Source organism: Zootoca vivipara, chromosome Z1 (genome assembly GCF_965207765.1).
Source record: "Zootoca vivipara chromosome Z1, rZooViv2.hap1.1, whole genome shotgun sequence".
NCBI lineage: Eukaryota > Metazoa > Chordata > Lepidosauria > Squamata > Lacertidae > Zootoca > Zootoca vivipara.
The window spans coordinates 57,720,409-57,745,189 of record NC_142583.1 but is presented as its reverse complement, the minus strand read 5'-3'; the positions used below and the strand labels follow the sequence as shown (position 1 = coordinate 57,745,189).

General features: G+C 44.1%; 1 protein-coding gene across 1 annotated transcript in view; it reads left to right on the top strand.

Moving 5' to 3' along the window:
* Positions 1-24,781, top strand: part of GRID2 (glutamate ionotropic receptor delta type subunit 2) — a 368,933-nt gene that overhangs the window by 255,276 nt on the left and 88,876 nt on the right. The window contains exon 12 of the mRNA XM_088660515.1: positions 13,662-13,828. Coding sequence (XP_088516641.1) covers positions 13,662-13,828 — 167 coding nt within the window. The remainder of the gene's footprint in view (positions 1-13,661; positions 13,829-24,781) is intronic.

Below are 24,781 nucleotides of genomic sequence, written 5' to 3'. Positions count from 1 at the left end.
CAACATCATTGAATCAATGAATTAATAGAGTTGAACCATTCTTACTGTCAGAAAATTCTTCCTGATGTTTAGTCGGAAACATGTACTTTGAAAGGAGCGGCAGAAAGCTTGCTCCATCTTCCATGTGACAGCCATTTCAGATATTTGAAGAGAGCTATCATATGACTTCTCAGTCTTCTCTTCAGGCTAAGCATCATTACAACAACAGCAGCAATAACAAAACACTTCTGTTCCAACTTTGAACAGTTTTGTTAAACTTTGCCGCAGTGACAAAGCAGCAACAGTGCAGCAGCCACTGGCAGGCATGCCTAGGTCCCACACCTGGTTTTTTCTCTCTTAGGGTGGGCAGACAGACAGCAGCTGCAAGGGATGGACTGGTCCATGAGCTTGCAGGCAGCCCTGTAGCCCGCCATGTGATGGCAGCATGCAGGTAGAAGAACGTCACCTGTCATTCCTGCCAATCTGCCACCTGTGCCAAAGAGCTCACATTGGCTTGAGGAAGAACCAGTCCTTATGGAGGATAAGGCTATCAATGGCTACTAGTCACAATAGCTATCTCTACCCCCCCCCCCCCACTGTGGGAGACATTATGTCTATGAATCGCAAGAGTGAAGAGTGTTGTGCTGAAGCTCTGCTTCTGAGTGTCACATGGCCATCTGTGTGGCCATTGTCAGGACAGGGTGAGGACATTGTGAGGAGAGAGGAGCCTCTGGCCTGATCCAGCAACGCTCTTCTTAAGTTCTTACACGCCGATGAATTCAATGGGACTTCCTCAAGTGTGTGTTTATAGTGTTGCAATCTTCCTATTGAGAAGCATGGTGGTGCTGCTTCACATAGCCTTCTTCATTCCAATTCGCTGCATGAAGCAATATAATTTCATGCCACTATGTGGGCCGTTTAAATCTAGAATTCTGCCATTGATAAACATGTCCTAACAGAAATTTCTGCCAGGGATGATAGAAGCCGTTTTATTTCCATGACCACTTGAGCTCTCCCTTGAAAGCAGGTTTTGCTGAGATGCTCTTTAGAACCACTGCTCAACCACAGCAGTAATGAAATTTAATGCTGAGTTACTAGTGAAGAAGTGTGAAAGCTACTGTGGTCAATTTCTGCCATAAATCTGCTGCTAAATGCTAAGCCCCACCACCCCACCACACAGAAGTGTCATCATCTTGCGCTTACATTATAAGAGTGTAGCTAAGGAACAGAAATATGCTTTTTGTGACTGGGTAGCATGATAATTGTTGAACGGAGAACAGAAATTGCATGCCTCTGGTACCAGTTGCTGTAAATTACAGGAGGGGAGAGTTCTGTTGCCCTCCTGTCCAGCTTGTAGGCTTCCCAAAAGCATCTGGTCAGCCACTGTGAGAACAGACTGTTGGACTGCAGGAGGCCCTTCTTCTGTTCTTTAGTCAGAGGATGCTTTTGCAATTGCTCAGGTAGTCATACTGCCTTCCTAATTCAACCAGAAGTTCTATACTAGTTGGTTGTATTATGAGTTTGTGGCTGCCAGATCCCCCTAAATTCCTGGGTCCTGTAGCTGTTAGAATTTAATCGAGGTTTGGGGAGTTAAACAGTATGCCAGACTCCTAATCCCTGGACTCACCTTCCTGTATTTAGGAAACTGCCTGGGAGATGAGCCATTTTTTAAAAAAGGAATGTGATGGCCCATGAAGAACTCCTAGGAGATGGGGCTCCTCCTCCAGCTTCTACAGTGTTAGCTAGAAGACAAAACTAGAGTTTACTTCCCAGACTGGGAAGTGACCTGGAGGGGAAAGGTTGCAATCTGGTAAAGACAGCAACCTGGAGAGAGGGTCAGGTTTGGCAACCCTAGTGAGGTGTTACTTCCTTCTGATTACATGTGACCTTTTTTTCCTGCACATTTAGCTCCCTGGCCCAGAGTTCCATTGTTAAAAGCAGTATTTCTTTTAAGGCTGATGAGTAATGCCAATGTTCACTCCAGTTTTCATTTTGGCTATGTATGTACGGGAGGACACCGAGTAACAGTGTTGGACAGGATGTCCTTGTGACTGCTATTAGAGGCAGGCCTGTTGCCATTCATTTTAAGTTGATGAAAAATTTGAAGGCACATGGAAGGGACAGTGGAACCATAAGCCTTTGAGAAACAGCAGGTCTAAATGCAAGGATTCTGGTATGTTGTCACTTGACCTTGTTTATTAAACAGTTGTATTAAATTTATTTGGACCATGATCCATACACACACACTCCTAGAGATCAATAGAGGTCTTCCCTCTGTTTGACCAGTCTTTTAAAGCCTGGAGTAACTTGCAAACCATGACTCAACAGAAGAGAAGGTGGGGCAGATTACTAAGTAGGAGTAAACAATTGGCCCCCTGTTGTAAGTAAAGGCCAGTCTGCAGTTATCAGCATGTGCATGGCTGATGATGGGGAGGGAAAGCGGACTCCTAAACCATCCTGTGGAATGTGGTTCCGATATATTTAATACTTTTACTAAAGAAATTGCAATAGATGGCATGGCTTTCTACTTCAAAAATGTGGTGGCTTTATAAATCAATTTCCTTCTAATAGTTGATATATAGTGGGGGGGGGGGGAATGTCTGAAAAAGTGTGTCTGAGAGTATCTTATCTGGGCTGCAATCACACTTTATTTCCTTCACAGCCTGCAGAAGAAGGAGGTCGAGATTAACATCAGGCCTTTCTCAGCTTGATGCCAAAGCATTGGTGGGAGGGAATAGTTTATTGCTTCTTCATCTTCCACTTTCCTACTACGGGATGGTTGATTGGTGTATGTGAGTTCCTCCCTATCCCCCCAGGAATGCTTTTTAATCAAAGCAAACATACTGTGTGTATTCTATGGAGTATAGCATGGAGTAGCACATAAATAACTGGCAATATATCAAGGAGACTACAAAATACAATGCATCCATAATACAAGCAACAGATAAGCCTCTGTATAATACAAGCCTCTGTACTGCTACCAAGGGGCTTTGGCCTGGACATAAATTAGAGGGCCTGGGCTGTTCACGACCGTGCCCCTAAGATGGAGTGTCTTTGCAGTTGTATTTGTAAGTATGTTGTGCACATGAATAAAAATAATGCACAGCACCACAGTTTTCTCATATACACACAGTCTCTCATATATACTTATATGAGGCCAGAAGCCAGGTTGCTAGTGGGAAGCTATGTGTTGCTTGTGTGGGGAAAGCCCCCTCCACAGTACCTCATTGCACCAGGGGGACTGGGAAGGGTTCTGTTAAGATACAGGCAACAGGGCAGGTTCTAGGCCAGAAGACCTGTGTGAGCGGGAGGGAGCACTGGCTAACAAGGCATGGGCAACAGGATGTATAAGCAGGATGTGAGCTAAGAGCTTTCCTTATGGATATGCAACAGTAACTGGGGTCCTGCTGCCTCACTTATTTGTGGGGCTTTAGAGGGCTCTTATCTCCTTTGGAGAAGGTGCCATTGCTGGTATCCAGTTCCAGAGCAGCGCTGATTGAAGGGAGGCCTCAGGCTGCCAAATGGTTCAGGACCCATTGTCAACTCTGCCTTTGAGGTGTGGAGATAACTGTGGAGGATCCTGAGATGATGTGTATATGGGGTCCCCCAGTGTCAAGTCTCTGTGGGTACAGTGTCTTGATTATGGCAACCACAATCTGCAGGTTAGACTAATGTAATATAAGTTATTCTTGGTAACATCTGATATCTGAGTTTCTAGGACAAGGGAGGGGAACCTCAGGACCAGAGGCAGCAAATGCGGCCTTCCAGGCCTTTCTGTCTGGCTCATGAAAGTCTCGCAGACCGCATTCCTCATTGGTCTTGCTTTGCTCTCCAACAGTTTTTGCCTGGCTGGAATTCTGTCCTTGAACCCTGATAGTGTTCTTGCTTGCCTGGATAGAAGATAGAGAAGGATGTGTTGAGTGTGTGTAGAAACCAGCCTACTGTACAAAGGTTAAACATTCGAATCCAGCGCCCTACCCACTTTTGCTTCCAGCCCCACCCACCACAGCCTTTGGAACTTTACCCAGAAAAAAGGAGACCCTGGGGCTGAAAGGTTTCCCCACCTTCATCTAGGATCACAGCTGAAATGCCAAAATAATTCTGTGCCCCATAAAGGAAAAAAGAACCTGATGAACAGTTCCACCTCCTTCTGAACATGCCACACTATCATTTCTTACATCTGTTCCTGTTTCTGTTTCCCAAATCAAATGGAAGTCATAGAACTGAGCAGAGTAGCAAGTCTTCTCCCAACTGCAGGTAGGATGGCATTATACCAAAAAGGGAATTGGACCATAAGAATTTTTATGCGTGGCCTTTCTCCTTGAGTGAGCTGTAAGGCAAAAATGGGGATCTGTTGGGACATAAAATATGGCAAAACATATATAAGAACAAATAAAAGCGCTTACAGAAAAGATGTATGGCACAGCCTGCCAAAATGAAGAACATAGATCACATAATGGATATAAAATGTGTCACATGGGGTAATAAACATCTGCTTGGATATAAATTTTGCCAGGTTTGATAGATAAAGCATGCTGAAATTGGTATAGAGCAGGCGTCATGTAACTGATGGCATAATACAATACATTCTGATCCCAACATCCATCACTAAGGGAATCTTTGATAGAAGAAGGCTCAATTTGAGGAAGCCATATTATCTATTGTTGAGATACTTGTTTTGCCTCTGGTTTACAGCCAGAGATAGAAACAGACATTCCAACACAGCATCATAACGACTGGTTTAGAGATATCTACATACAGACACCATGATACCAAAGGCCTCACAAAGCTACCAGATTTAAGCTAGTTTGCACTGAAAAGAACAGGACATAGGAATATGCCTTATACTAAACCAGGCCCTGGGTCCATCTAACCACATTGACTGGCTGTGGATCACCAAGGTTTCAGGCAGGGGACTATCCTAGCCCTAGCTGAAGAATCCAGGAATTGAACTTGGTATCTTTTGCATGCAAAGCAGGTGCTCGGTCAGTGATCCACAGCCTTTTTGGCCATAGATGCTTTCTAGGATCAGGGTCTGGGAGATGCTTACTGAAATGGGGAACAGGTCTTGGCCTGGTTCCCAACTAGTTATTTCAGTTAATAGGTAGCCCTATTGCTACCTCTTCTGTGATTTCACAACAATATCATATAATAGTTAGTGAGTGCACTGGCTATGGGAAGAGGTCACACAATGTGCTAGGAACATGGGAAGCTGCCTTTTAGCATGTCAGATCCATTGGTCCATCTAACTCAATATTGTCTGCACTGACCAGCAGTGGCTCTCTAAGGTTTAAGACAGAGGACATTCACAGCCCTACCTGAAGGTGCCAAGAATTAAACCAGATTAAACCAGGGACTTTAGCATGCAAAGCAGTTGTGATGCCTCTAAGCTACAACCCTTCATAAATAGCATGCAGTGCATAAATCAGCAGAAAGGACTATAGCTTAGTAGCACAGTATATTATTTACATGCAGAATTTCCCAGGTTTAATCCTTAGATCTCCAGGTAAGGCTAGGAATGCCCCTTGCCTGAAACCCTGGAGAGTCTGAATGTCACAGGTTTAATCTCTGGTATCTCCAGTTAAAAGGATCAGGCAGCTGGCCTCTGTTTGAGAGATTGGGGAGCTACTGCCAAGTAGAGCAGACATTATTTACTGGGCTAGATGGACAAATAGTTGGAGCAGTCTCATTTGGAAGGAACATCCTAACTCCATCAATGGCTAGCGGTCCAGCAGCTTCAGGGAGACTGGACCTTAACCACCTTGCAAGAATATGCATGCATGGAATGTTTATCAAAATTCTATTTCCGTTTGGGAGGTTTGGGAGCTTTTTTTATTTAGTGCATTTAAAAGAAAACACACGAGCCACTCAGCTACAGAGAGATATGTTTTTGTCGTTTAGTCGTGTCCGACTCTTCATGACCCCATGGACCATAGCACGCCAGGCACTCCTGTCTTCCACTGCCTCCCGCAGTTTGGTCAAATTCATGTTGGTAGCTTCGAGAACACTGTCCAACCATCTCGTCCTCTGTCATCCCCTTCTCCTTGTGCCCTCAATCTTTCCTGACATCAGGGTTTTTTTTCCAGGGAGTCTTCTCATAAGGTGGCCAAAGTATTGGAGCTTCAGCTTCAGGATCTGTCCTTCCAGTGAGCACTCAGGGCTTATTTCCTTAAGAATGGATAGGTTTGATCTTCTTGCAGTCCAAGATAGATAGATGATAGATAGATAGATAGATAGATAGATAGATAGATAGATAGATAGATATAGATGATAGATAGATGATAGATAGATGATAGATAGATAGATAGATAGATAGATAGATAGATAGATAGATATAGATAATAGACATAAATCTAATAAACAGAATAAATAAAATGTTAAGCTCTAGTGTAGAAGCCACCAGAAGTTCCTCTGAAATTGCAACCCATTTCCCTGATGGCTTGAGTCCTCCTTCTGAAGGCCAGAAAAACAGGCAGCAGGAGTGGCCAGTGTGGAGGCACCACATACCCTGGCCTATCAGCAGTGTTGCTGCACGTACTGAGAGGAGGGAGGCAGTGGGAAGTCCCCCCCCCCACTGGTAAGCACAGCAATGCCACTGCTGGAAGACCAGGTGTGCAGTGACATCCCTGCCTACCAGCCACTGCTATACATGCCAAGTCTCCTGCTGAAAAATGCGGGATCAGCAGCGGCGCGGCACCGGAAGTTGCATAGAAGCAACTTCCAGGGCCACTCTTCCCATGTGTGGGCACCGGAAATCGGGCAGAGTGGCACCGGAAGTCACTTCTACGCATGCCCGGCGGCCATCTTGTTGGTGGCCGCATGGTGGCGGCCACCACCATGATGGCTGCCGCTGCCTTGCGGCCACCACCAAGATGACTTCCGCCATGCGGCCACCACCAAGATGGCCACCAGGCATGCGTAGAAGCGACTTCCAGTGCCGCTCTGCCCGATTTCCGGTGCCCACACATGTGAAGAGCGGCACCCAAAATGGAGGCTCCCTGGCAGGTAGGAAATCCAGGGGATTTCCAGGATTTTTTTTCCATTCGGGAGAACAGCGGGAAACAGATTAAAATCCCGGGGGAAACGGAATACTTGGCAGCTAAGGCCACTGCTGGAAAGCAGTCAAACTGCCTGAGGTTTGAATAGCTCTGGGAAACTTCTGAAGGCCACAAGTACTTCTGGACACTAAACTGAAACTGAACAAGAGTTTACAGCTCATTCACCACTGTTTAGGGGAAGTGCCATACTGGCATGCAGAAGGTCCCAGTTTCAGTCCCCAGCATCTCCAGTTAGGGTTGGGGTGTGGGGTGTCTTCTGCCTGAAACCCTGGAGAGCCACTGCCAATCATTGTAGAACACACTGACCTAGATAGACCAATGGTTCGGCTCAGTAAAAGGAAGCTTCCTAAGTTCCCACAGCAAAACATTAAAACTGAACTAAGTTGGGTTTTGTTTTTGTTTTTTCTGATGGAAACGAAGCTCTAGCTTGAAGAGGAAAAAGTTCTGGCAATTCACAACTACACAAATCAAGTTTGGCCCATTGCTCTTCTGTTCATGCCCCCAGCAGCTTTGAAGTTCCTTTGAACGGACTGGGAGTGAGTGTCAAGACTTAAGAGGAGAGCGATCTATGTGGGGAAAGCAAGTTGACACATGGGGCTGCTTTCAAGGAAGAAAAAAGGATCTGTACAGAATTTTGAAACTCCTTTGAAACACCCTCAGATAACGCTGAAAATGTCAGACCAGGGAGGTTGATGCCATCTTGGGTTATTTGTTTAATGGAATCTTAACATCTAAACCAGCAATGGCCACAGTCCAGTACAAAGTTAGGTTTCTATAACCTCATTGAATTCAAAAGACATAAGAATGTCTAATTCTGTACTAGATTGTGTCCAATTACTTTGGTGCAAACCTGGCAGTGTTTACATCAATTAAGGCTCCCGCTCCCCATAGCAAATAGGGATTTTCCTCAGCACCACAACTAGATAAGGATTAAATTTCCCTCTCCACATCTACTTTCATCCCATCAATTATCAGTTTGTAAAGGTAAAGGTAAAGGGACCCCTGGCCATTAAGTCCAGTCACAGACGACTCTGGGGTTGTGGTGCTCATCTCACTTTACTGGCTGAGGGAGCCGGTGTACCGCTTCCAGGTCATGTGGCCAGCATGACTACGCTGCTTCTGGCGAACCAGAGCAGCACACGGAAACACTATTTACATTCCCGCCGAAGCAGTACCTATTTATCTACTTGCACTTTGACATGCTTTCAAACTGCTAGGTTGGCAGGAGCTGGGACTGAGCAACAGGAGCTCACCCCATCACGGGGATTCGAACCGCCGACCTTCTGATCAGCAAGCCCTAGGCTCTGTAGTTTAGACCACAGCACCACCCGCATCCCTATCAGTTCGTAATAACTGGTAATTATGAAGTTAAATATCCTCTCTTGATGTTATTGTCTCTTAGCTGGAACTGAGACTTCTTGTGGTTACTTTCATTTCCTATGTAGTTATATAAATTGCACCACAAGTCTCTGTTGGTTTCTCATCCAGATGAAAGTCTAATCCCGTAAAAACTGCCTTGGGAGCTTCTCAGCTCTGTGACAGAAGGGTACATATAACTACCACAGATGGTACTCAGTGCTAGTCCTACTCAGAGTAGATCCATTAGCATTAATGGAGATCATAGAATTGTAGAGTTGGAAGTGACCATGAGGGTCATCTAGTCCAACCCCTTGCAATGCGTTAATCTTTTGTCCAATGTGGGGCTCAAACCCACAACCCCCAGATTAAGAGTCTCTTGCTCTACTGACTGAGCTACCCTAGCAGGATAGCAAACTTTGGTTAATTAATTTCAATGGGTCTAATCTGAGTATGATTTAGTTGAAAACTATACCATAAATCTATGTGCATATAGACATTCAGCACATTCACTGTTGACCTTATGCATCTGATGAAGAAGTGTGCTTTTTGTCAAAGAGAGCTCATGCCACAAGGCTGCTGCTGCTGCAACTGCAACTGCAAACTAACACAACTACTCTTCTAGAATGTGTTCCTGAATTCTTTCTGGAATGCTTAGAAATGGGAGGGGGTGCAGATTACAAATGTTTCCTAGCTGGAAGCTGCTGACATCTAGGATGAGGTAAGTAAAACTGACACATAAAGACCTGATCAGAGGCAAGCTGCAGCGCTGGGTAAAGCTGGTGTTTGTATGGAGGGAGAGCATTTTCTCTCTCCCCTGCATTCACTCATGTGCCTGCCTGGCCTGCAGCTGTGAGCCAAGGTAAAAGAGTGTGTCACTCTATATTTCTGCCTGCAAAATGTATCTCTGTGATCTGCCTGTCTAATCTAACAGCATCCCTGAAGCACCGCGGCTCTCCTTAACAGCAGTAAACGCTGTTGCAAAACACAAAGTGGTGGAATAGGAGGGGCTGTGTTCTTTTTCTTCATGGAACGGTTTAAAGCTATGAAAAACCTCTCTTTCATGTACCCGCAATGAATAAACAGAGTGGCCCTTAGTTCATCCAAGGGAATAGCTTGGAATCACGGAGGATAAGGCTATGAATGACTACTAGACACGATGGCTATGCTGTGTCTCCACGGTCGGTGGCAGCAATGCTTCTGAATACCAGTTGCTGAAAACTGCAGGAGGGGAGAGTGCTGTTGTGCTCGGGGTCCTACTTTAGTGTTTCCCACAGGCATCAAGTTGGTCCCCGTGAGAATAGGATGCTGGACTAGGTGGGCCATTGGCCTTATCCAGCAGGCTCTTCTTGTGTTCTTAAGAAGGGGCAGAGTTCCGTAATAGATCACATGTTTTGCAAGCAGAGTAGTCCCAGGTTTAGTTCCAGTGTCAAAAGCAGCAAGCCTGGGAAACAGCCCTTTCGATGATCCTGCTGGTAAAGTAGGCAATGCTTCATGGGCTAATGAAATGACAGCACTGGGCTAGCTGGTCAGACTCAGTATGACGCAGCTCTATGCATTCATATCCTTGGCACTTTGACTATTAAAACCGAGATTCCAAGCTATTTCCTCTGATGAACTAAGCTGTATGAATGAGTAAAAATGGAACAGTATCGCACAGCACATCTGAACCTCTAAATAAGTGCTGGGAATTGGCTTGGGCTGTTGACCACCCGAGGGAGCAGTGGCAGAAGCTAGTGAAAAAACCATAGGAATGTTAGCAGCACTTCTAAAATAAACTCATGCCAAGTCTTATATAAGCTTATATAGTCGGATTTTGGAATTGATTTACTTGTTTGACTTATTTTATTGTAATGGGCAGGTAAGCAAATGTATAAATAAATAGTCATGCATTTCATGCTCCCCAAATCGAGTGCAAAGCCTTTGTTCTTGGAACAGCTCCAGCAGAAGTCTGGGGTGGGGAATCCGTGGCCTCCAGATGGTGGTGACAGTCCCTGTCAGCATGGCCAACGGTCAGCAATCTAGAGAGCCACAGGTTCCCTATCCCTGCTCTAAGTAGAATCAGCCTGGCTCTGTGTATGGCAGCTATGTTTCTTAAGTGAGGGGAGTCCTAGAACATGCTATTGACACCCACTCATTGTGGACCTGCTGATGTATCACTAGTGATGTTCTTAAAGACATTCCTGTGGGATGCAAATAATGCAAAATAGATCCCATTATAATGGCAACTCCTGCTGAGTTGTTTGAGACAAACAACAACAACAGGGAGTCAATTAGTTTGGCTAGATAATCACTGCACTGTCTTCACTTATGTCCAGTGAACTGGAAAAGCAGAGATGGCCTTTATGAATTCATGCACTCACTGGTTGGGTTTGTGATACGGAATGGGAGATTTTCATCATATTCTCAGACTTTCCATTCCACCCCCACCCCACTGCCATTTTTTGCAGCCTCTCCCTGGTGGTAGATGTGTTAATGCTAGCAAAGTGTGGTGGAGAGACAAAGGGTATGGTTTGTAGTGCTAATGCTTTCCATCCTGATTGACTACAAAGTCATGATTCCTGCTGAATGACAATATGCTTCCTTCATGCCGATCTCGCTTTGCTGCTCCTGTGTGCTCGGGAGGTAGCGTGTGCTCCACATTCCAATTTGCTGCCACCCTGAAATGCCATTATCTCCACATGAAATGGCAATATAATGATGTGGAAATGTAGAATTCAGGAATACAAATCTGCCATGAGCAGTGAGTGATATTAGAATGATTGAGTTCCATCTTTAGCAGGTTTCCTTTTCACATGCAGTTGCTGGGTCATACAATAACAGGGCTGACTAAAAGGGAACTTAAAGTTCATCTACTCCAGCCCATTTTACTGGGGCCCCAGTTATAAAAATGCTATAGGTAGCAAGAATAATCTGGGTTTCATTCAGTGCTACTGGACAATTTTTTATTTTTATTTTTTTCGACTGATGTCAAAAAGAGAGTGATGTGCGGGACAAACACAGCATTGTGGGGAGGGGATTCCACAGCCAGGGTGCCACCACAGAGAAGTACCTATTCCGCCTCACTGGGCCATGTCAGTGTCAGAGTTAAGCTTGTTATGAGTCTTTACAGCCTGAGGTTAGCAATGCCCAAAGCACTTCAGGTGCTCTCCTTATTTCTGCTTCTAAAATTCCTCTCAGAAACACTTCTTCAGCTCTAAATGCCCATGAAGAAAATACAGTTTCTCTCCAGGCTTGCTTTGTTTACTTAAGAAAAGATGTATTGCTCTTGGGGGTGGGGTGGAGAGTAACGCATCCCAAACAAAAGTGTCTCCTGTGTGTTACATCTTAGAAATGAGGAACTGGTCTGAAGAGGCACTTCAGTAACTCCTGTATGTAAACAGATTTTGCAAATATCATCTAGATCGTCAAGCATGATATAATGATACCATGTGATTTATTATTCTATTTAGTTTGTGTAGGAGTATTTTTTTTCCCCTGTTCCCTTTTGGTTTGCCTGGCTCCAGACAGCCTGTTTTGTATTGTTTCTTTTATACTTAGCTGTTACATATTTATTCCATGTTGACTTTGTACATTTAATGAGCTTGTTTCCTTTGGAGACGGTGTAATTGGTTGGAGGTATTGAGGGGAAAGTGTTGTGTGGGACTAGGGAGAGAAAGAAACATGACTTCTCCAGGCAGCCAGAGAACAGGCGGTGTGTAGAAAATCAAGCTGGTGCTCTCGATGCTTGACTGACTGATGGAATCACTTAATGGAAGAGCAGAACTTATATGTAACGCCGCTGGGGAATAGCAGGGACAGGGACAATGTGAGGAGATGGTACAGAGTTGACAATCAGCTCATTTCCCATTCTTCCATTGCTTTTCAATAGGAATTTTCATTTTTAGTCTAAGTGCAGAACTACACTTTACAAAGGACACAGAGCTTCACAAAATTGGAAGTTCTGTGTGAGGTTGGCCTCTACCCCTGCGTAGCTCAGAGCATCTGTTCTGCATGCAGAAGGTCTCTGGTTCAATCCCCAGCATCTCCCGGCAGAGCTGGGGAAATGCTCCTATCTGAAACCCTGGGGATCCGCTGGCAGTCAGTACAGCCAATACAGAACTAGATGGACTAATGGCCTTACTTGGTATCAGGCAGATTCCCCCATCATGTCTAGAGCATGATAAATCTTGTGCTTGGGTATCATTATGTTGCAGGTTTCCCAAGCTTGTCAGTGAAAGCCACAATTGGAGGCCCTAAACAGAAGGCATAATAAATCATACCCTCCAACATGCCACAGAGGAAAATCAAGATGCACGCCTTTCAGGGCTCTTGCAGGAGCACAGCCCCCCACCCAACAGGCATCTTTGGGGGCCATGCTCTTGCAGGAGCCAGGTGACTTGTGTGAGAACACAGCCCCCCCAAAACAGGTGTCTGGGGGATGGGCAGCCTTGCAGGAGCCAAAACAGGACATCCCAGGATCCAACCAGAAGCCGAGATTGCTTCTGTGAATCTGGGATATCCTGCTCAAAGCAGGACAGCTGAGAGGTATGCTAAATGACCCAAGTATTTGAAGAAACACTAGCTTTCCCAGATCCTTAAATCAAGAGTTGAGTTTCATTGTCCCACCACTGGGGGAAATACATTGGGTGGTGAAGCATTCTCAGTGGTGGAACTCCCTCTCCCTGCACATATGTCAATTGCTGACATTTTAGGTGCAAAAAACCTATTTGTTTGCCTCTTCATTTATGGGATGTTAGCTGCCATTGCAATTGGGAACTGAAAAATTGTTTGTTTTTAACCATGTTGTCACCCACCTTGGAATCATTTGATGATGGGCTGGCTAAATATATATATTTAAATCAATAAATAAATAAATAAATAAATACTAAGTACTGGAAGCTACATCCAAGGACCTATGACAATGGTAGTGTTTCTTAATATTGCCCCAAACCATGGTTTGAAGGCATGGTTTGCAGAAGCAGAAGCAGATTTAGATCTGGTCAGTGCCTGGATGGGAGACCTCTTCTGTGGAATCCTTACATGCATAATCTTGAGTTCCATCAGGGGAAAAAGGTGAGGTGTAAATTAGGCAAATAAATAGATATGCTTCTGTAGTGCAGGGAGCTTCTGCTGCAGGGGTATCTATTCCTCTTTTTATACACTGAAAATGGTGCTGGAGAATACCTCAGCATGATCAGCTTTCAGAGGGTATAATTTTTACCTCTTCTTGGAGCACTAGAAGTGAAATTTCAGCATTTGCTTTCCTTTTTCTTCTCCCCCAACCAGGTCAAATATGGAAATTATGCCTTTGTGTGGGATGCAGCAGTTTTGGAATATGTTGCTCTGAATGATCCAGATTGTTCCTTCTACACTATTGGAAACGCTATTGCAGATCGAGGCTATGGAATTGCCCTTCAACATGGGAGCCCTTACAGAGATGTATTCTCACAAAGGTAAATTGTGTGGGTGGGTGGAATCTGTGATACACCCATCTTCTTCTTCTTCTTACTGTGAGAAGAGCTTAGGCATGAAATTGTGTGTTGTCATGTGTGGCTTTATTTCGGGAGTTTCTGTAAAAAGTGAGAGGAGGGGAGACAGAAGCAGTGTGATTACATTAGAACTGGGGCTGCATCACAGAGGTCAATAACCCTGAAGCTGGCTGATATTACACATCTGGGAAGCAGATCATGACAGCTGCATATAGTCATGTTTAGAGACAGGGTTCCTTTTCCTTTTTTTCTAGAATGAAATAATTTGTTTTAAACAGCACTATGCTGTCTAATAGGGACCCAGGTGGCGCTGTGGTTAAACCACTGAGCCTAGGGCTTGCTGATCAGAAGGTCGGCGGTTCGAATCCCTGTGACGGGGTGAGCTCCCGTTGCTTGGTCCCAGCTCCTGCCAACCTAGCAGTTCGAAAGCACGTCAAAATGCAAGTAGATAAATAGGAACCGCTACAGCGGGAAGGTAAATGGCGTTCCCATGTGCTGCTCTGGTTTGCCAGAAGCGGCTTTGTCATGCTGGCCACATGACCTGGAAGCTATACGCCGGCTCCCTCGGCCAATAATGCGAGATGAGCGCGCAACCCCAGAGTCGGTCACGACTGGACCTAATGGTCAGGGGTCCCTTTACCTTTTTATGCTGTCTAATACAGCAAATACTTTAGAGCTGATGTGAATCATATTCTGTCCTACCAGTTTGTTTGTTTTTTTAAAAAAAGTAAAAAAGTAATAACCTACCTGTTTGAAGAAAACAAAGAAGTACTGTAGCTTGGCTAAATAACATCCACTTTGGGATAACGTGGAGGGACCAACAAATTAAGTAAATGGTGGGGAGTGGGCCACACAAGACTCACTTGAAATTCCAGATATTACTTCCCTAGAGAAAGTAAAGGGTTTCTTTGGAAGGGGGTGGCAGCAGGGAGTCTTCTGATGATCTCCAACAACAACACAGTGAGTGTGTAGGGCATACATCTGGAAATGAAGATGCACATGAATATTGGCAACATGACTTCCTTCCATGGAGAGGTTGTATTTCACTTTGGGAACCCATTGGAGAAAGGTTAGAACCAAGGGGCCAAAAGGCAGTACTGAACTCACTGTTGGTCACTTCTAGTTTTATGGGCCTCTTCAGAAAGAAGACACTCACCAACTTCATTAACTTTTTCTTGCATTCATAAATTTGGCAAGCCAGTTTTTGAATGCAGCTCTGCTCTTGTCCATTTTCACACTCGGCCCTCCAGATGTTTTGGGACTACAACTCCCATCATCCCTAGCTAACAGGACCAGTGGTCAGGGATGATGGGAACTGTAGCCCCAAAACATCTGGAGGGCCAAGTTTGGCCATGCCTGCCTTAGCACCAAGCTACAGAATAGATTTGTAGCTGTCGTATCTACTTAGATGTTGCCTGCTTATAATCTCATAGGCAAAATAATGTGGATAAAGTAATACTCCACCTGAAATATACAACACATTGTTTTCATAGAAATCTGATTATGTTCACTCTGTGGTCAAGGAGGTGCCAGGTTTGAGCCTCCGTCCCTCCTGGCAAGGTGTTACCTGCTGCACCCCCTTTTGGTGGGTTTGCCCTACCACCATCTGTGGCTCTCTGAACGTAGGCAACCAGCTGGCAGCTCATCCTGGAAAGCTGACCATTCTGTTAAGTTCCCACAATGACTTGGCACAACACTCCATTTGGTTCTCTAGAGCTCAGTGGCGAATTTCTCATGGCAGGCAGATTCCCAAACCCAGCTGCCATCAGAGAAAGTGGGCAGGCAGGAGTGCCAAAGCACCAGTGGACCCTGGCAGGTGTGTGAAGGTATGGTCAGAATTGCCATGCCTGTGCTTTGATATTAGGTTATATTTTTTAGACCTTCTGCCGCTTCTTCAGGTATGCATTCTCTGAAGAATTTCCAGATGCATTTCAAAGGCTCTGAGAGGCCCCCTAACTTCACATTGTCCAAGTAAATCTCATTCAACTTTGTGGAGCTACAAATACTATGTTCTGACAGAATCATTGGTCCTATTTTCCCCAGTCATGGTTGGAAATACCTTTATATTTTAATAGGACTCTTTCCATATCCACACAAAACTGTTGCTAAATGTAAGCACAATGTGGAGGAATAAATGGGCTATCCCAGGCATCCCCAAACTTCGGCCCTCCAGATGTTTCGGACTACAATTCCCATCATCCCTGAAAACTGGTCCTGTTAGCTAGGGATCATGGGAGTTGTAGGCCAAAACATCTGGAGGGCCGCAGTTTGGGGATGCCTGGGCTATCCCAACCACTGAAGATCCAGCTTGAGTAAAGTTCTGACTAAAGAGTTCTGCTATTACAGCCCTGCTTTCTCTTGTCCTTGTCTTGTTGGGTTTGGGGTTTACAACATCCAGCAGAATTATATGTTTGCTTTGCTGAGTTTCTTTTGCACTGCCTTCATAATGGTTGTGCCTCATTATGTCAAAATGAATATGCCTCATTCTGGCTACAGCCTCTATTTGTATTCACTCTTCTGTGTGCATTCGTCAGAGCTTTGTGCAGCTCTGTCAGACAGCTAGGCAAGAAATAATCAGCACTTGAGCTGTAAGCATCATTCATAGGGTTTGATTTAAATTACGCCTTGCAGAAATGCTTGTGTGCTTGCTCATCAGTCTTTCTGAACAATGGTTATTTTGACTGTGAAGTTTTTAAAGTTTTCATTTAATCCACAGTGCCTCAGTGCACACATCCTGACAAAACATGGTTTGGTGGGATGTCTGAATTGACAAAGTGCAGTTTAAGATTGGCTTGCAAACCAGAATCAGAAACTGTGATGTGGAAGTGGAAGTATAGAAGCAGCTCTATGCCATGATTATACATTTTGGAAACTCAATTCATGGTTTGGGTTACAATAAACAATAATATTATGCAAGCCATGGTTTGTCATTGTTTCTGAACTGAGCCATTCATAAAGATGAGCATTGGGTAATGAATGGAAAGTAGAAAATTCAAACAACTGCAGACATTGTGCATACATAAAGATCTAAGGGGTTGAATGTATTTTCAAATAAGGTAGATTACCGACCGCCCTAACAGATTGGTACAATCTTCCTTCTGAGTACAACAAAAGAGATAAATTCAACATAGAATCACAATTGTCTAGGCTTTGATTATCCAGAATTCTTTATTATTTGAATTCATGTCTGTTTATACCCTGCCCTTAGTCGTGTGCCTTAGCATATCTCCTGCAAAGCCAGATTAACATTTTTGTAATGTCTTCCTCACTTCAGGCATCAGTACACCCCATACTAAGCAATCATTTGTCTTGGCATTAAGGCTGTACAGTAAGTCACTATGAATCACATAGAATATTCCTGCCTATCTGCTGTGCTGAATGGTGTGGATGTCTCCGGGCCCATTCAGTTTAAATTAGGCTGTACTTTATTTGGCTTTGTTAACATTAATTTCTACAGAATTCATTAAAAGCCAGCGAAAGGCATCTCATGCTCTGTAGCTATGCCCTGTTACAGCCCCATCCAGAGTTTTTCCTTTTGGAATTCAGGCTAGTTCACACACACATGTGAGAAAGCCCTCTCACCACTGTCTTCATTGACATACCGTATTTTTTGTGTACAAGACTACGTTTTTTTCCCTAAAAAATAATGTCCAAAATTAGGGGGTGTCTTATACATGGAGAGTGCCAAGGGTGGGTTTTCGTAAATCTGAGTCCCCCAAAATAGGGGGCGTCTTATAGATGGAGGCGTCTTATAGATGGAAAAATACGGTACTTCCTTCCATTTCCCAATTTGTTCCCTGCTTTCCCTGTGCTCTATTTGCAAACATGCTCATGATCTGACATAATTTTAAGACTTCTCACCTGTTACTAATATTCCCAGGCTGTCCTGTCCCAAGACTCTTGCATATGAAACAGCCAGTCCTCCTTACCAAATGGCACCCACATGTGCAAAACTGTACTTTTTTTGGTGGGCAAAAAACACACAGGAAGAGGCTCCTTCCTTTCATGTTCATGGCTCATGTCCTTTGTTTTGTTCTTGTAGGCAAGAGTTGTGCTTTTTTACATGGATGAACTATTCAGAGAAGAGGACGGTGTGTTTGTTTGTCTTTTGTTTACTTGGGTTTGTTTGTCTTTTGTTTACTTGGGAACTGGTTAAGGATGAAATATAATGTAGGAAGCAGCTTTTAATCTGGATATTTTGGATTTCCACCCAGTTAGGTTAGCCTAGTGGAATGCCTCGTATCTGGATGAACAGATGTTTGCAAGATCTCTAGAGGTGAAAGATACCAAAGAAGAGAGATTTTTGAATTAACGAGAAAATAATTAGATGATCAGTACTGAAGACTGAGTCATAAGGGGAGAGGAGCCATGGATGCAGAGAGGGCCAATAGGAATGTTACTGATGAGAAACTAGAGTGCAGTTTTTAGCAAGCAGATGTATCAATGGAAAGTGTTCTTATGAGAGAGGTTTTTCAAATCTCCCTTGGCACAGTTTTCCATGACTGCTCTCATGTGGGTTTTTCAAATCATCCTTCGTCTTTCTGATGGGAAAGTTGAGTTGCTGCATTCTAAGTACCAACGGAGATAAATTTGTGCTGGGTGGAATTAACAAACACTCACATGAATATTTCAAATTTCTTAATGTGATAGGGAACCCATTTGAAATCTGATGGCGTTTCATGCGTTCTCTCTCCCTCTCCACCCCTCCGCCAAGATAGGGAGAAGGAGAAGAAAGGCAGTGTTTATGACATATCAGGATTTCATATAGGTAGTCAGCTTCACGGTGTTAAAGCCTGTAGGTGGCAATTGCAGTGGGATTGCAGCATACACTGGAGCGACAAAGGGATGTTAACTGACTTACACCATGCAAAGAACAGCTTTGTAGACCAGCCCAAAGGCTGAAGTGTAGGTGTCTGAGGGAGGTAATGGAGGTCAGAGCAGAGTGAGATCTAGTTGGTTAAGGAAGGTTCTGAGGTCAGTTGGTAGAGCATGAGACTCTTAATCTCAGGGCTGGGGTAGCTGAGGGAAGTGGATAGAACATACAATGGATTTAGGTGCAGGGTCCTCGTTGCAAAGGAAAAAGGGACAAAGAGTTGAAGAAGGGACAAATAAAAGAGAAAACCTGGGCTAGAAGAACACCTTTCAGTGCCTTTGGAATAATGAGTATATACTGTTGACGTGAGGTAGGGCCTATGCACTGCAGGCTGGTCCATTAGGGCAAATGAAGCTCTGCTCCATCAACTTCAGTCTGCCTTCCTTCCACCTTAGCAGTCCACAGGATAGAACTGCCTACCAGCTTCTTCCTCTTCAGTTTCAGTGTTGCCTTTGTATATCTCAGGAGGGAATAGGATGAGGGCAAAGCTAGAAATAGTTGGCTTTGCCTGCCATTGGCTCTGTCATCGCCTACTGCTTGCCGCCCTGATTTTCATCCTGCCAGTCCCAACGAGTGCCAGCCACCACTGGACCTTATGGTAGGTAACAAATTGTAAAGCTTAGTGAAAAGAGAGCCCTGGAAGTGAGGGTGGGAAGCGAAAGGGGCTTCTGAGGTAGCATGGCTAAAGAAAGGAAGATAGAAAAGGCAGCAGGTCTGGAAGAAAATATGGTGAGAGTATTTGAGCAATGGAACCAATGGACAATGGAACCAATAACCAAGCAAGATTATAATCGTCCCCTTGCATTAGGTCTTCAGGCACCCAATGGGGATTGCCGTTTCTGGAGTTCCTGTATTGAGCAAGGGGTTTGACTAAATGACCTGCAAAGCTAGTGTTCTGTGATGAAAGAAGGGGGGGGGAAGAGGAACCTGAGTGAGGAAGTAAAGGCAGCAGCTGCTACTGTCTGACTAAGAAGGCCAAATTAGTAAGAACTATCTTAAGCATTGTAGGTTGAGTGGTTGGAGGGAAGGACCAGCTGCCTTACTAGGGACTATGGAAAAACAGGAGGTGAAACCAGATTTTGAGAAACACAGGCAAGCCTGGCAAGGATAGAAATTGTTAGTTATATTATGTTTCTTGCATATATCTCTTGGTCTGAGCCTTAGAAACTTTGGCCACTCTTGCCCCAAACTATGGTGGCCTTGATTGTCCAAGCCACACCTCTTTGTGCTAAAGCTTCAGTTGGCTACTTGGAAAACAGCCTGCAAATAAATGTTTATGATTTTTCAAGTGCGTATCTGCGTATATGCATTTCAAGTGCATATCTTGCAATCCCATGGACTGCAAGAAGATCAAACCTATCCATTCTGAAGGAAATCAGCCCTGAGTGCTCACTGGAAGGACAGATTGTGAAGCTGAGGCTCCAATACTTTGACCACCTCATGAGAAGAGAAGACTCCCTGGAAAAGACCCTGATGTTGGGAAAGATTGAGGGCACTAGGAGAAGGGGACGACAGAGGACGAGATGGTTGGACAGTGTTCTCGAAGCTACGAACATGAGTTTGACCAAACTGCGGGAGTGCCTGGCATGCTATGGTCCATGGGGTCACGAAGAGTCGGACATGACTAAACGACTAAACAACAACAATCTGCATTTTGGGGGTTATGAAACAAGCACAATAATATGTATTGACAACGCAATGGGAACAATTCACAACTTTGGTTATAGGTTTTAATCATTTTAACCAGTATCATTTACTTTCTTATCACACGTTATGGAGAGCGAGTTTGCTCTCATGACATCAGTCCAGGATAAGGAGCTGATGGTATCTCTTTTCCTCTGAGGTGTCACAGTGGTTTTGGTTTTGAGATTACTTAAGCATCATTAGGCCTTGGTTAAATTGCATTAGAATAATGGAAAGAGATGTGAAACTGGGGAAACAAATCATACAGGGGAAGTACTTTAACTGGATAACTTTTGAGGCGCATTTTGACGAACCATTGGCACTTCTGTTTAAGAAACACCATTAGGCCTGGTACAAATTAGTCTAACTGATGGAGAGAATTTAATGTTTGATTGGGGAGAAGGGAAATGCCAAGAAGACTTTGTGACTCATTGGGAGCCTCTTAAAGAGATCAGAATAATTCACTGAGCAGGCATTTGCCATTAACTCTTTCCCAAAAGGATTTCTATGCATCTTCTGCCTTTCTGCACAGTTTAGTCAATTACACAGAAGCACATTCTGAGTGCCCAAAAGTTATCATTGTTTCACATTATGTCAGGCAGCGCCAGCAAAAAGCATCTAGCTGTTTGAGGCAGCCCAGTAAATGCCTCTCAGTGCTATGATATCCTCTACCTCCTCCCTTATCCTTGAGTTTTCCCTGTCATTGCACCCTATGATGCCTCACTCTGAGGAACAATCCTTTGTCCATAGACCTCTTCCCCAGGCCCAGGTTGAGACAAATTAGCAAAGAGCAAATTAGGACAAAATGGCTTCAGAGAGTCCCAATGGAGTGTGGCCCAAGAACAATATTAAAGTACTGGTTACCCATATCAAGGGCTGCATGGCACTGGTGTGCATCGCCAAGTGAGTATGGCCAGCAAACGCTTCCGTGAGTGCACACACTCACCACACAAACTGACCACACATATAAATAGATAAGTAGATACAAAAACACTTGTGGGAGGATAGGTGGCTAAGTGCTGGGCAGGAGGAGAAACTCCTACTCTGTGCTATTATAGTCAGTGAAAACTCTGGGACCCTTTTTATTGCTCTGTGTGTGCGTGCCTGTCCCCTTCTGTTATGCATGTCTGCCTACCTGTATATATGGGTGTGGTGAATAAGTATTTGCATGCAAGTGTGGATTGTCTGTGCCTACTTTAGCTATACAAATCACTGTCATGGCCAGTCCTTGGGTCTAAAAAGGTTAGCCACCCCCGCTTTAGACAGTATTTGCAACATATGCACACAAATGTAGCAAAGCAGGGGCTTCCAGAAACTTTGCTCCTCATTACACCATTGTGATGGAGAGCCTCTCACTCCACTATTCTCTTGGGAGAAGAAATGCTTTGGTTTTGTTTATTGTTAAAACTCAGTGGAATGAAACTTTCCTTTAACCTCAGTGTTGTAACGTGGAAGGCCTCCACCCAAACCCAATGTTGCGATGGGGCCTCAAATTTAAAGGATCCTAGCACAAAAATCCCTGAACCAAATGTGTCTGTAATTTGACAGCTGTTATCCATGCAGGAGCAGCTCATATACTTGCTAATTTCATACGATTCTGTCAAGAAGAAATATTGTTATAGCCTTTCCAGCCCTACTTGCTCCCCATAATGAATGTGGTTCGTTTTTCCACTTAAGATTTGGACTTGGACTGTGAACTGAATAGGACTTCTTCAAATAACACTTTGAACCTACTCCTGTTCTTTTTCCAAAACACCAAAGTGGAATTCAAACAATCTTGTGTCAGTGAACACCCCTGCTTCTTACTATTGACAAGCTCCACACCGCCTTCTGGTGTGGCACCATTGTTAGAAGGACTTAGAAGAGAGAGACAACATAGAGGTGCATTCCAGACCATCTAACTATGATGTCCTACCTGAGGCAGAAGTGGTGTTTTTCAAAAGCAAAATGAGGTGTCAAAACCCAAAAGAGGGTAGTGTGTCACCAGACACAGCTGTGTCCATCCTGCAGACCATGGGTTTACTATCACTGGCCTAAAGTTTATATATTATTTGCCACCACAAAAAAGTAGCAGCAGTTGAGAACTCTTCATAACCACCATGCCCCACAAAGAGCTTGAGGGAGAGCTAGAAGCAGAATAGGTGGGCCAGCGGCTGTCAGGTTTTGAGGGGACGGAATTGAGGTAGCCTCTGACACGTAGGCACAACTTCAGTTTAATACGTTATTGTTTCTCTTCCATTCTGTTCCCTCACCCCAGGTCCCTGGCAAGTCATATTGCTTAGAATACATTAGAATCCCTTTTCTTTCAAATAATTATAGTGGCATAAAATAAGTTGAATTGTATGGGCGAGTTCTAAGCAAATGTCCCACAGTTCAGTGGGGATCAGCACGCGATGAATATTAAGGTCACTGTTCAGTCCTAAGCCTTAAAAATCAGCAGTGCACTGTGTGAAGTATCAAAAAAATAATGGCAGGTTTAATCAGGGCTACATCATGCAAAGGCCTATATTTCCTATAGAGCTGTGGCAATTGTTCATTTCTGTCCATGTCCCATCTACTGTGAGGTCAAGGATAAGGTGACGGAAAAGAATTCTGATCTCATTCACTTCCCTCCACTCTCTATTAACAGGCCAAGGATCTTCTGTTCTGCTTTCTGATCTACACCATAGATGGTCTTAAAGACAGAGAAGAGAAATAAGATAGATTTCAGAGGTTACTGGCCTTGTAACTGCAAACATAATTGGGAGCTTCCAGTTCTCAGAAGTGTCTGATGTCCAAGTTACTTTAGTTTTGGATATAAATGGGGGGAGAGAGGGAGAGAGAGAATGAGACATTCTTCAGGTTTCCTTTAATTTTATAGTAAAACAAGCAAGTAAAAGCATGAGTGGATGCACACAATTTACTGGTTTTTCCTGCCATCTTGAGATCCTGTTACCTTCATCTCAACCAGAAATTAATCAGCAGGGCTCACATAGAATGATAGAGTTGGAAGGGACCCTGAGCATCATCTAGTCCAACCGCCTGCAATGACTTAACTGTCAGGGGTCCCTTTACTTTTAGTAGCCATTTATTCATTCACCCCAACCATTGATTGACAACCTTTCCCCACCCTTTAGTCTTGAATGAGATGGTGGTTCCGTGTTTGTGGAGTGCCCTCCCTGGTAAGGTGCATCTGTCTCCCCCATTATTATCTTTCAGGAGGAACTTAAAAACATTACTATTTACTCAGTATTATTGAATAGGCTGACAGGGGGGGGGGGGCTTGCCTGTTGAGTTCAGGCAGAGGCAAGTTTAGTGCTGTGCTGTGGGGGGGGGGGAATCTGCATTCTTTCAACCATTCTCTGGCGATTAATGAGAAAATGAAAGACGTAGTTAAAAACTATCAAAGGGAAGAGATAATTTCAGGGGAATTCAAATAAATGGGGTACAGGATTTTTGTTGCACTTACCTTAGTTTAAAGCCTAACAAGGGATGTTTGATAGTCTTTTATTTTATAGTACAAATCACCTCTCGGTGGTTTGCAATCTGCAAGGTTTCTTTGACCATGATGTCCGCATCTAGGTGTTGCTGTTGTTCACCATCATCAAGTAATTTTAGAATTACCTGGAAAGAGGAACAAAAGAAGAAACAGAAGCATTTTTCCTAAGGGGATTAAAGATTTTGAGAAATCAGGAGGATCCAGGGTTCAGCACAGGCAGGATTCAAACTAGGGACTTCTTGATTCATAGCTCAGTCTGCAGTCTATACACACACTGAGCAGAGGATAAGCTCCACTGAACACAGTGCATTAGTTAACATGTATGGGATTCTGCTATCAGTATCTTTACAGTACGCTACACCAGCTCACTTCAGAAAGCTGCCAGCCCTATACATCATCTTGCTCCTATCCTTGTGAGTTAATCTTGCTAAGCTCAGTGGGACTTACTTCTGAGCACTGCCTTGTGTATAAACCAGGCAGGAAATCTGTGGCACTCCAAACTCCAACTCCCATCAGTCTCAGCCAGCATAGCCAATGGTCAGAGCTGTTGAGAGTTGCAGCCCAACAATATTTCTCCTACCCCCGGCACAAGTATTATCCAACAAGGATGCTAAATTTTCAGACGCTTCAGGTGCTAAATTTATCATGCTTCTCTGAAATGTGTCATATCAACATTTTATTTAACTTTCCACCTGAAATAAACCCATAGATCCCAGTATGGCAACACTCCATGGTAGACATATTGATACTGAATACTGAGAGAGTGTTCTTTTGTGTTTTTCTTGTTACTACCCTCTCCAGTTTTTTATTCTCTTTGTATATGAATCACAAGAACTGCTCAAGAATTACTGTGAATCACTGAAACACAAAAGCTTCGAATAAC